Source organism: Aythya marila (assembly GCF_965140915.1).
Source record: "Aythya marila genome assembly, chromosome: 5".
NCBI lineage: Eukaryota > Metazoa > Chordata > Aves > Anseriformes > Anatidae > Aythya > Aythya marila.
Genome location: NC_139046.1, coordinates 7,525,196 through 7,538,241, shown reverse-complemented (window position 1 = coordinate 7,538,241; position 13,046 = coordinate 7,525,196). Strand labels below are relative to the sequence as shown.

The 13,046-nt window shown below is 44.9% G+C and overlaps 1 protein-coding gene across 1 annotated transcript in view; it reads right to left on the bottom strand.

Moving 5' to 3' along the window:
• Window positions 1–11,596, bottom strand: part of MTHFD1 (methylenetetrahydrofolate dehydrogenase, cyclohydrolase and formyltetrahydrofolate synthetase 1) — a 40,320-nt gene extending 28,724 nt beyond the window's left edge. Inside the window, exons 1-7 of the mRNA XM_082762027.1 lie at window positions 11,357–11,596; window positions 4,527–4,611; window positions 2,192–2,251; window positions 1,466–1,519; window positions 968–1,104; window positions 750–850; window positions 279–415 (exon numbers count right to left, since the gene is read on the bottom strand). Coding sequence (XP_082618153.1) covers window positions 279–415; window positions 750–850; window positions 968–1,104; window positions 1,466–1,519; window positions 2,192–2,251; window positions 4,527–4,611; window positions 11,357–11,397 — 615 coding nt within the window. The 5' untranslated portion in view covers window positions 11,398–11,596. The remainder of the gene's footprint in view (window positions 1–278; window positions 416–749; window positions 851–967; window positions 1,105–1,465; window positions 1,520–2,191; window positions 2,252–4,526; window positions 4,612–11,356) is intronic.
• Between the last annotated feature and the right edge of the window lie 1,450 nt (window positions 11,597–13,046).

Below are 13,046 nucleotides of genomic sequence, written 5' to 3'. Positions count from 1 at the left end.
TGCAGGCCACTACTTGGAGAACAGGAAGGGAATATGAAACTCTCAGTACTTGCCCAAACAAAACAAAATTAATAATTTCATTGTTTTAATCATAACCCTCTTATTAAGGACCCTATTACAGCAGAAGAATTAATGCAACTATCCAATGAACAGGACTGAGAAACTATTTCAGATAGAACAACAACCCAGACCCATTGCCTTATACAACATCAGGCAGAAACGTGCAGCTGGTAGCACTGACTTGCAACTACAGCCTCATGCATCCATCCTTTCCTTACCTCCTCAGCCAGTGTTGAGGTCTTTGAATGGCAAGTGGTTACTGTTGCATGATTCCAGAGCAGCAGGTCATGCATAGGAGCACCAACAATCTTACTGCGACCAATCACTACAGCTCTTTTCCCTGCAACCTGGATGCCTGCACCACAGGAAGTTAGAAGAAAATCAAATCAGGTCATTGTGCATCCAAACACAAACTAACTCAAACGGCTCTGGAGTCTTTTGATCAGTTTAAGTCTTGACACTACTTCAGGATACTATTTTTCTTCTGGGTCATGTATGATAGGGAATTGGAGAGTTAGAAGGGAGGGAGGAAAGATGAATCACTTTAAAACTAGCTTTTCTTCGATCTGAGGAAGCAAAGATGAAACATGGCAACACAACAGAAGTTTCAGTGTGAGACAGCCTCACAGCATGCAGTTTCTCCTCTCATTGAAGACTAGTGCATTAATGAATAATGGAAACCCCCTTACCTGTCTGACTGATGAGTTCCATGCATCCCTTTGGTGTACAAGGAATAAAGCAGTCTCCAAGGTCTCCTCTGGAGAGTTTCCCAGCATTGATGCTACTCAAGCTGTATATTGAAAGAATAAAGGGCAAGTAAGATTCTCAGACTCATAATCACCAGTCAAAAGAAAGAGGTTTCATTCTGGAGTAGCTGTCATGTTCTCCAGGGGTGATGTCAGCTTACCCATCTACATCCTTCTCAGGTGAAACAGCATTGGTTATTTTTTCTGTATTGATGGGTTTATCAGAGTCAAGTGGCAGCTGCACTATAAAGCCATGAATTGCAGGGTCTCCATTCAAAGAAGCAATGCATTTGAGGACCTACAACAAGTAAAGACCAAAAACCTAATGGCTGAAACTGAAGCAAGCCTCATGTAAGGAAAAATCACAACCCTACCTAGATTAAAAGACACAAACAACATATTTCGTTTTTCCATACAGGAGTACGAATGACTCACAGTTTTTTATTTTGAGAAACACCTGCTAAATTTCCAAATTGTATGCAGTATTGTTTTAGTTTTATTATTAAAATTAAAAAACTCAGCAGATTTCAGTTTCCAGTTCTTTTTTTCATGAGTTAGTAGCTACAGAAAAGCAGTCTTTTTTACAAACCGTGATAGCAAAGATAATTTCATCCCTTTAGCTCAATTTCAAAATTATATGATTTTTCTATATTACTTACCTCAGCTTCTGTTGCTGTGTTTGGCAGTTTTATGTGATTGGCACTGATCCCAATCTGCAAATGAGAATACCCAGAAATTATCTGATTTCTGAAATGACACCGGAGATCGATCTGGCTGTTCTACCAATCCAGCTCGCCCTCATCTACATTCTGTCACACTTTCCAGGTCTATCTCCTTTTATTTAGAAATATCATCAATGAAAGAGAAGATGAAAGATTAGTGCTTTGCCCATTTATGGACTGATCCATATTTCAGCTGTCCTGTTCACCTTTTGACATGAACAACATCATCTTGGCTTCACAGCACACTGCTGTGAAATGCCAGCAAGGATGCTGTCACCTAGGAGAACAGGGACTCACAACACTCCCAGCCTCTTGGTGCCAGATGTCGATGTGTGCCTGCAGTTGCCTTACGAGACACCGAAAGAAGGTAAGCAGGTGGCCACAGGTCACTAAAGACAGAACACCAGATACATGCTTACAGCTTATTTCACAAAAGGTAGCACCAACCCACATTATTGCTACAGGGTACTCCACTCGGCTGTCAGATTACACATCTCTATTACTTCTGTGTGACAAGGAATTCAGGCTAGCACTGGTTTCTCCAATACAGGCAAAATTTAGCTCTTTGACTCACATCTGTAATTTCACAGTCAGAGTGGATCTATTGTAGGAATTCGATATTGAAAACAAAACAAAAACAAAAAACAACAGTTCAGGCATTACCTCAGCAGCAGCTTTCAGCTTCATATTAATGTAGAGGTTCGAATCATCCCGATTTCCAACCTAAAGTCAAAAAGACAGTTGAGTCACCCTGCAGAGTAGAGACCCAGTAACAGACTGAGAAGGGCTTAACCCTTAGCTTCCTAGAGCTATACCAAGGAGAGAGAGCTATTTTTGAATAACTGCAAAGCACCCTGATACAGGCTGTAGGCAGCTGGAGCTAACCAAGTGTTCTTTCAAGTAAGAGGCAGCTAAAGAGAGGTTGTCTGATCTTCTGTGTAAATACCATTTACATCTCTTGGAAAACCCTTACAAATACAGTGCTCTCTAAAGCAGAAAATATTGCCTGCCATCTCATCTGAGAAAGTTAATTAACGTGATCAGCAGGTGCTGATAACATCCAATTATCTGATTGAGGCTTTCAAAAAAGTTGGGCCTCTTTGATACCCAGGAATCCTAATTTTATTCACATGTGTGCCTTCACAAAAAGATTTCTTCCACTGCTGTTTTGTACCTTGAGAATTTTCCTGTCAAACAAAACAAAAAACAAAACAAAAACAAACAAACAAACAAAAGACAACAAAACAAGAACAAAGTGATGCACATGTAAAAAGCAGCAAGTAGAACAAATGCCCATAGTTTTTGGCAGTACTGGGTGACTACAGTGCCACTGCTTGCATCATCCAGTATGTTTTGCTAAAGATCCTTGCAACCCTAAGAAAACAAGGGGTAAATAGGAAAAAAAATGATAAGCAAACTTTTGAAACCCAATTCTTCCTGAAACTTGGGAGCTATTGCTGGTTTTCACACTGATCACAAGACGAAGGGGTAACTGTATCGCCCAGTCACCCAGCGTGCACTGGTTTTTCTTCCCAGGGCTTATCCAAAGTGGCTGTCTCCCCTGCAGAGTCTGCTGAATTTAGGGAAAGTTATGCCTCACACAGGCAGAAGAGAAGGAAGGGAGATGTTAGCAAGGAGTCCACATACAGTGTGCAGAAGATGACATTCTTGACCATGGGACAAATATAAAAGTTTAACCGGCTTACTCTTCTGGCTCAAAGGTCACCAGATGCCTCTCAAGAAAAGTGTGCATACTGTAGCTGGTGTGTCTTATCAGAAACAGCTAATTGCCCTGACAGTTGAGAATATCTGTATTTGGAGACGAACTCCTCCAACCCCAGCCTGTTTGGTAACTTACAGAAGTCTCAGAGAGCCAAAGAGCAAACAAGCTGTAAAGGATTTACAACTGAGACAATTCAGGACTGATGAAAACACAGGCCAACCAAGGAAAAACTCCATTAACACTACAGGGCAGCAATTTCTGAAGTTAGGTTACAAGGTCAGCATTTCAGAAGCTTCCATCAAATCATCTCTCACTAAATTTTAAATAATGAACCTTCCCTCTTCCTTCTAAACACCTGAAGAAAAGACTTCTGTAAAGCTGATTTTCTTAAAGCTAATGGAAAACAAAACCAGAAAGAAAAAACATGAACAGATTTGTTCCTGCCATTAAAGATGAGCATTTTATTTGTGTACTAAAGTTGTTTTAGCACTGGAAACTAGACAAAGCTCTTTAGGCTCCTAAAATACTAAACAAGGAGAGAAGCCCCTTCTCTAAATCAACGTTTTTCATCCATCATTTCTTTGTAGCCACAGAGTTCTATCCTGTTTCATGACAACTGCTACTGCTCATCACTTTCATTTCTTACAGCTGCCAGGAAAAAAAATCACTTAATTCCACCAAACACTGGTCCCAAACCTGCACTGATGAGTGCTTTGCTCATCCACAAGCATTTCTATGTAAACCCTAGCATCTACTCAAACCGCTGAATTCACAAATGTGTCAGAAATGGGATTTTGTTCCATCCTCTGCACTCGAGGTCTTCTAAGGCAGGAATTTTGTTTTGTTTCCTTCTGTCCCCATGTTCTCACATAACAGCAGACCAAATCTTTTAATACAGCCCCCGTCTCGAAGATTTCTGGTACAAGCACATCTCTGAGAGCTAACACACTTTGGGGCTCTGACAAATCTAAAGACTTGGAAAGTCTACTAGCATTGCTTCCTCTAAATAGGCAAGAAGCCTATTTCATAAATAAAACACACAGAATGGCTAGGGTCTGAAATAGGAAACAAAAACAAAGCCACTTTTTCTGGGCCCCGGTAACTGGGGAAATGACACCACAGAACAGTATTAACATCCCATATGGAGCTCTGCACTTCTGTTCCTTACAAAACGTTTCCATTTTGCAAAGCAGTTTTGGTGATGCTCATCAGCTGTCCACTCCTCACTGCAGAGCACCACAGATTTTCTGTGGCTGTCATTAAAGAAAACAATACCTGCAAAATTGCAAGTCCTGGTGTGAAGCCTGGAAATTTTTCTTTCATCTCAGCAACTTGCTTCTTTAATCTCTCTCTCACTTGTCTGAGGAGGGAAGAAAAAAAACACAAGGTAGAAGTTAACCATAGGTCTGAATTCTCATACAACAGTAAGACAAGGGGCTGAAATGCAAGACGAGGGGATGGACAGACTGGCAAACACACATTTAGGCCTTGAGTAGACCAGTCCCAGCCATCTCCAAATAAGATGGATGTCCATAAATCACAAAGACATTTTGGAAGTTTCACACAGCCTCCCCCTGCGCTCCCTTCTCCCCCCAGTCTTTGAAGTCCCCACTGTGCTTTTTACCACCCTCTCCACACAGCAGTCTCATCAGACACAAGGGAAAACGTAGTACAACCCATGGCATGGATATTCCTAGGATTTTCAGCTCCCTGCTCAAAAGCAAATCCCCTTTCCATACGTGTTGTACCAAGTCTGCCTGTCTTGTACAGGCATCAGTCAACGCTGTCACACATGGTGTCTCAGCAAAGGATGACAGATCTACAGAGGTAAGACTGCAAAAGAGCCAAGCAGAGTATCCCCGAAGCTACACCTCTGCTAGAGTTGGTCAATACTATTTGTTTCTCCTTCCTGTCTGCTTGGCTTAAGGCAGGGCTGGATATACTACAGTCCTACACTCACCTTCCTGCTTCTCCTCTGCTTGCCAACAAGCACGTGGGAAAATGCTGGGGCTTCCAAACAAGCCAAACATTTCGCCACGTGAGCAAGAGAATGGGAGAGAAAGAGAAATGAAGCAGTGAAGAAAACTAAGTCCTGGAACACAGCTCAGGTTAACTCCAGCAAAGCAAAGTTTAAGGATGTAATTATTAAAACACAACTTTGAGATGGGAGCATGAGAGGATTAGTTTATCTAGCTCCAATGTCAACTCATACCCAGATCACTATGCAATGTTTTAGAGGTACCAGGTACTCACTATCAATAAATCAGCTCCAGCAGCTCAAAAGCCATTGTCATCACCCTCCCCTGCCTTGCACTCCTCTCTAATGTCTCAGCCACTGTTTGGTTCCATGTGTGTGATCCTTCATCAGGTAAGGTGGCGTGGAAGAGGTGTTGGTGCTGGATTGTTAAAAATGCCAACAGCAAAACCCTGGGACAGAGTAAGTAGCTGATGCCTGGGAGGCTGCAGTTCCTGCCATGTAGCCTCCGAAACTGCAGGATGACAGATAGAAAATGAAACCAACTCCATCCTGCAACCGAGCTCCAAATTAGAAACACCAGAGACAAGAAGAAAGGGAAACGGGAGCAGCACCTTGCTGTGCTGGAGCCCATCAGCACCGTTCCCAGGGGACAGCTGCAGCTGGCACAGCCAGAAGCAGCCCCGAGGCCAAGTCCCATCCTGGGGAATCACCCAACCTCCTGCTGGTCCCAAATCAAGCTCCTCTCCTGCTGCAGCACAAATCCCATGTCAGAGCTCTGCTGCAACCAACAAGCAGGTTCAGAGTATGTATAAGTGTTTGCACCTGGCCAACCTGTTTGAAGGCTTTTAACAAGCTCTGGAAAATGAGGCTGTTTTCAATCTTCCCTCAGAAATAGTGGTTCCTGTCTTTTCTTTAGCTATCACCTCTGTAAAAGACTTGACACTACGGCAGCCTTGCTGTGACACTGTTTTCTGAACTGACCAGACTTGTCCCAGCAATTCTTCATGCTGAAGCAACAAAAATCCATCTGCTGGGTGGCAGCACCTCACTTCAGCTGTAAGCCCCCTGGGGAAGGCACTAACCCTACACCTTCTGACACAACAGGGTCTGAATTAATTTAGAACCCTTAACAGCAGTGCAGGGATTGCAAGGAGTGTCTGAAACTAAGTGGGTGCTGCGGGCCATCTCTTTGAGGGAGCTATTTCTGAGAAGAGCCTCTGCTGCAACCTACACGCAGTAATGAAGACACAGCACTGGTTTGTGGCCTGCAAACAAAATGAAATGCAAACAAACACGAAATGGGTCACAATTCATGAGGCAGTAAAGCTCTCACAAGGGACAGTCAGCTGGAGAAGGTCTCAGATCTGGGATTTTATTTGGAATCCAGTCTTCCAGTGCAAGAGGAACAGTCCTACTTGAGGGTCTGGTTTCCCTCTATCTGTGAAGTAGGGCTGAGGCATGCTTTTACACCTAGCAGCCACGACTGCTCAGATGTTGTATTGCTGTAATTTTCTGTAATTAGGCACTAGCTCACTTCCCCGTCAGCTACAGAAGAGAAGTAACATGCACAAACACAAAGCACTGCTGCCAGACTCGATTTGCTTTAGGAGCCTGGATTCAAGGAATCACTTGTTAGACAGCCACCTAGCGTTAACTACCAGTGCTCTCCAGTTACTACAAAAGCCACAGGTGCAAAGGTTAGAGAGAAAATTAAGTTTAAAAAAAAAAGAGAACAAAAAGCACAGTTTTAATATGTGCATTTACAAAAACGTTACAAAATAATCTTTGAGAGTCTGCAGCCATTGTGTGACAGTTTGCCAAACTCTACTGTGGACTTCGGGCGTTCATGAAGATAAAAAGTTCATACTGATAAATTAACAACATTTTTATTGCTAGTATGGAAACACTTCCAAGTTTTCAGACATAAATTGGCAGCTGTACGTGGCTGTTTCTCCCACCTCCTTCCTGCTGGCACTAGGACACCCTGAGTGCAGCATGTTCTGCCGTGAGCAAACTCACACCGCAAACAAGGGTCCAGGGTCCAGCCAGGTTAAGGACAGCACGTGGCTCTGGGCGTGCAATGACAACGCCAGCCCCAGAGATGAGAGAAGCTGTTAGCCTTTCTGCCTCTAGACTGCAGCAGCAGGCAGAGTTTAAACTTACAAAGTCAATTTCCCAGAGCAGCGAAGGACAAACCACCCCACACAAAGCAGGGGGAGAAGCCCAGCTCCCATGGCAGCACCTCCTCAGGCAGCCCCCAGCTCCACATGTATGGGATCTGTACACACAGTGGATGGGGTGGCTGTGCTGTGAGCACTGAACTGAAGATGACACCAGGCAGTATTTCCATTCCTTCTGTGGATAAGAGGGCCCAGGGTCTACGTGAACACTGCCAAACACGCAGCTCAGCCAATACCTCCTTCAGAAATGATGATGATGCTCTAGAAGGGGCTGCCCCAAAGAGAAAGGTTTGGCTTTGCTGCCTGGCTCACAGATTCCCCAAAGGTTTCAGAAACGTGCGTCTGAACTGCTCTTGCTGTAACCCTCCAGAAATGGTTGTGTAAGGCTGATGATCTCCCCGGGTCCCACACCGCCTTGGCCCAGGGCTGCTGTCCCTACAGCCATTCCTCCTGACGGCTTGCAGCACTGCCACTACTCACCTTCTTCTGTCCCCATTAAAAAAACAAACTGCAGAAACAACAATCTTCTCCTTCTTTGAACAACTATGGCACCATGCACTAACTAGCTGGTCAGCCGCTTCATCTTCAAACACTGTGATAAGGCTGCAAGTGAGCATGCCACTAAACAACCTACTGGGACCCCAAAGAAGTGAGACAGAAGAGCCTCTCCTGGGGGGACCCACAGGTTGGCTGTCCCAGTGCAGTGGCACCAGATGGGAAATGCCCTGGAGAAGTCTATCTGAACACTGCTGGTAACTCAACAGATGGCTCCATCTGAAGAAACACACTGTTGAGACAACAGGTCTGGAATCAGTTCACACGTCTCCTGCCCTCTTGTCTCCTGCCCCATGCTGCATGATCCTGGCACACAGTTGCCATCTCCTAGAAGAACTGTCTGCTTCTTTCTACCACTTCCACCCTCACAAAGTTTTTTTTGTTTTGTTTTTAACCACTCTTTGTTTTTTTTTTCCAGCTCAAATACTTGCATGAGCATTCCTCAGGCCAGACAAATACATGGACATGCTTTTGCTTTTTTACAGGTTTTTCATCATGTCCAGAAAATTCATGTAAGGAAGGCCATGCTAAGATATGGCCATAAAGCCGTCCTCTGATAGATAAGGACTCAACCCACATTTGTGGGGCTGCAAGGACTTCAGACAATATTCTAGGCAGTATCTACAGTTGCCTTTCTTCTCAAAGAGTGGTGATAGTTTTTTTCTATTTCACAGGCTCTGAAGTGGCAGCCCCTACATGTGCTTCCCTCAGGACTCTTTCCATGCCACCTGGTGCTGATGTGCACAGATCACAGCGCTGGCACCCTGCTGCCTACCAGACAACATGTTCTCGCCTGCAGCCTCTTCAGAGGAGGGTCCCATTCTTTCACCATCTGTACGGCACCTAGCACAAAGGGTTCTTGCTCACGTTTGGGGCTGCTTGGTGGTATGGAGCTGTACTGGACCACACAGTTCACTTTAATTTAGTGCAAGCCTGAAACCTCCTGGGTAGGATCTGATAAATGAGATCTCATGGGTAAGTGATTTTTTTCTCCGGTTTGGATTAGATTTAGCTGTAGTTTCTAAAGGAACTTCAAAAAAACCCTTTTAGACCCTGTGTGAAAAAGCTGAAGTGTTGTCTTATTACTGCACTGTTTACCCCAGTTAAGTTTAGCCTGATCATTGCTATATCCATTCCTTATTATACATAAATACCACACACTTTTATTACTACTTTAGCTCAGAGCACTACCTGGCCTAACCCTAAGGACTGGGAGGGATGTTCAGAGTTCTCCCTGCCATCGCAGCACATCAGCTGCTAATCCAGACTGACAACGCTGGTCTGTTCTTGGTGCTAGTGATCAATTCAAGCCAAGTCAGGGGTTTGCAAGTGTATGGGCCATTTTCTAAACCTAGGTGACTTCAGGTGGCACAACTGAACACACTGCTCACTGCAGCAGAAATAAGCTGTAAGGTTACCACTACAATGGTTTCCTCTGAGTATCTGTTTCAGATACAGAAACAGTATTTTTATTGTAAAGAATATTAATTGAAAAAATGTTGAGAATATTGTCTTTTGATTCCTTCCAACCCTCCACACTCCGCATACTTAAAGCACTGTTTCTCCACCTCTTAATCATTTGTTTACTGTACTGTTACACAGTAACTCATCTTTTGCAACTTACTTGCCCATGGGGCAAATTTAAGTTGTAGCAAAAATCTAAGGCTCACTTGCTGAGAAAACAGCCAGAGAAGTTGAGGAAAGCCACCAAGAAATAACCAGTCAGCTCAGGTTCACGCATAACCCATCCAACATTCAATATCCTTCATAGACTGTCCACGAGTAATAGTTTGCTTCTACTGAAAGAAGCCATCTTATTCAGAGAAGTATTAACTTAAACACCAAAATCTTACACACACAGTGATGCCTGCTGCTCTGCACGTTCTCTCCCCGACCCTGACAACATGTTTCACTGAAATAAGAATGTCACTATTTACCTGATCTTCTTTCTTTTTAAGTAACTGACACGACTGAAATAGTTATTTTCTTTATCTCTCTCTGGGAAAGGGGTGGTTGGTGGCAGGAGATGAAGTTCACAACACTTTGGAGTTTTCATTTAAAGCACACATGCAAAGCCAGAATTACCTAGCTGGTACACTGCTTGCTTGATTGATTCGCCTCATTTGTTAATAACTGACTAACTTACAATCAGTTTTCTTGATTAAAGTGTAAAGTAATAAAAAAAAAAAACTGTACAGGACAGTAACTGAAAAGACTTTGCAGGTGATATAAAGCTAGAAACACTCCCTTTCTACAGCAGACAATTCAGTTGAAAATTCTTAGAAAAAGCACACGCTTATCACTTGCTTCTTCTACTGACAGACTCTTGGCTTGGGCTGGGTTCTGGACTAAAAATCCTCTGGATCAGCACTTCTCTAGAGGGTCTGGAAGAAAGTGACAGATATCTGCAAGTACCCATTTCCTCACACCTTCTCCACTAGGAAAGAGCAGATATCTGTAAGGCCCATCCCTATAGACCATGCTATAGTTTTGCTATGTTGGACATAATCACATCAGAAAAGAAATCTGAAGTGGATAGATCTGTAGGTACTACCAGCACCACACATTATGCATGGAGAATGCACAGGGTTCAACACTGACAAGTGCATAAGATATAGTGAAGTACACAAGGCTGAGGGACCGAAACGCATAAGTTACCATCCTAATAATTGCCCCCCAAATTACTCATTAAAAATACACCTGCAGACTTTTGTCATGAATATTTAAGATTCAAGAGAAATTAGGCCAACTTTTCAGAAATGCTGCACCGTCAGCTGGATGTTGATGTGCCACATGCAGCAATACCTAAGACGAGTCCCTACAACTTTTCAGAGATTACTTTAGGCCTTGTCAAATTTACACTTTCTATCCTAACTCCCTGTTACAGAGAGGATGTACCTAATGAACCTGACTAACCAAAACCCATTGGCACGGAATACCACAAGTGTTACTCCTTGCTAACCACCGCATTGTCCAAGTGCCTGTGTAGGAACGTGACATGTGGTAACACGCATCCTGGCGTAGTCCAACACACAGGTTGACTTATTCCGCTGTAAGAAGCTGCTACTCACTGCTACTCTCGATTAGTTTCCACATATGAAGAAGCCAGCTTGAATTAATCCCCGAGTAGTCAAAAAAACTTCGAGGTGCCTTAAAACCACCTCACCCTGCCAGCAAAGACCACCGCAGCCCTATGCACGGGGTCGGACCCCCCAGACACCCCCCAAACCCCAACCCCACACAGCCTCACGGCTTTTCTCCCCAGTCACAAGCTAGCTTGGGGGGCAGAAACCCCCACGACCCCAAAACGGGGTCCGCCCGCTCCCTCCTCGCTTCCCTCCCTCCATGAGGAAGCGTCCCCGGGGGGCATGGCGGGCCGGGCGGGTACGTACGCGGAGACCGCCTTGCCGCTGAGGATCTCGGCGGGGGCCATGGCGAGGCCGAGGAAGCACCAAGCAGAGCTCGGAGGGGCTCGGGGATGGTCTGTGGGACGGGCTGTCCCCAGCAAAACCCTACTCCTCGCCCCACGTGGCCCAAAACTCGCGGCCGCCGCCGGCCCCCCAGCGCGCAAGCGCTGCCACCGCCCCGCCACGGAGGAGGAGGAGCGGGGAGCCCACAGGCTCCTCTGGGTGCCCCGGTCCCCCTGTGATGGCCGGGGGATGCTGCCCGTGTCGCCTCCTCGGCCCTTCCCGGTACCGCGGGGCCCGGGGCTGCGCCGCGAAATGGCCGCCGGAACGCCTCAGGGGCGCCGCTGCCGGTCCCTGCCTCCTCTCGGCGGCGTTTCCCGGCGCGGAGCGGGCCTTTTTTAAAAAGTTTTCAACACGTTTGTCCGACATAAAGTCACCGTCTCGGCTGGCTAGCCGTCATAGGAAGAGGATAAAGGAGAAGATGGGGTTTGGGCTCGTGGGAGTTGCCGTGAGCAATAGAAACATGTTCCTAACAGTTGCCTCCAAGGGGTGTACTTTAAGTAATCCCAGTGGGACTAAGGAAGGTGCGGTTTCCTGTCAGGCAGGCTGTACAAATCCGTACAATTGGCCATGTGTACTATTTACAGAGCCAACGCTTCATCTTACTCTGCAGGCAAGTGCATGGATTTTAGGGCCTTGCCTGAGAGAGTTGGCTTTCAGTGATTTTCTCACAATGGAGATGGGTAAAGCAGTTGAATATGATTGCTGAGGCAGGCTTGTTAGGACCCAAATAAGTTACAGAACTCATCAGTTTGTCCTGCTGATACCTAGCACAAGGTCAGAGAACAGGCCCATGACTCAAGAAAACAATAAAAAGATCAGGGAGGTGGTGGGGTGGACCTGGTGTTAGGTTAGGTTGGTTGGGGGGCAGCACATCTGCGTCCTGCAGTAAAGCTTTATTCCTGTGACTGTTGTGGGATCTGACACAATCTGCCACATGTGGTGCCAGTACAGCAAGAAAACAGCTGACCCCACTGCAGAATCACAAGCTGTGGAGAATAAGTGTTAACTGCTACTGCAGCAGCAGCCCCAAGGAGAATTTAGGACTTAAAAGCCATGTTTGAAGTGCTTTCACATAGATTTTTATTTATTATTTAGAATGCATAGGTTTGGGAAAATAAAGTTCCTGTTATAAAGAATTTAATGAGAAAACATTCAATCCTACTCCGTTACATCATGCTACTCCATGATATAATTAGTTCACAATGGGATTCTGGGGCCTGTCAGATTTTGAAAAGGGAGAAGTCCAGGCATCGCAGCTTCCACCTAGAGCACAAAGCTATGAGGATGGAAATATATAGGCCTATCTGCTTTAGAAGCTCAGAAGCTTTAGGGTTGCTTCTCTGGAACTCTAGGAGGGGAAAATAAACAATACATAGTTCAAAACTTGTCTGAGGGTAAGGTTTTTCTTTGTGTTTCCTTTCACAGCCTAATGAGTGATGTCTTCTACTTTTTTTTTTTCTTTCTTTCTTTCTTTCTTTTTTTTCATTCAGGGGAGAGACAGTTAACCTTGAGTGGTTAAACCACCTGAAGTTAACATCCTTTGATTGTAGGAATAAAGGATAGACATTTCTCTTTAAAAGTGACTTAGAAAAGAGGGAAAACTTTGTATTTG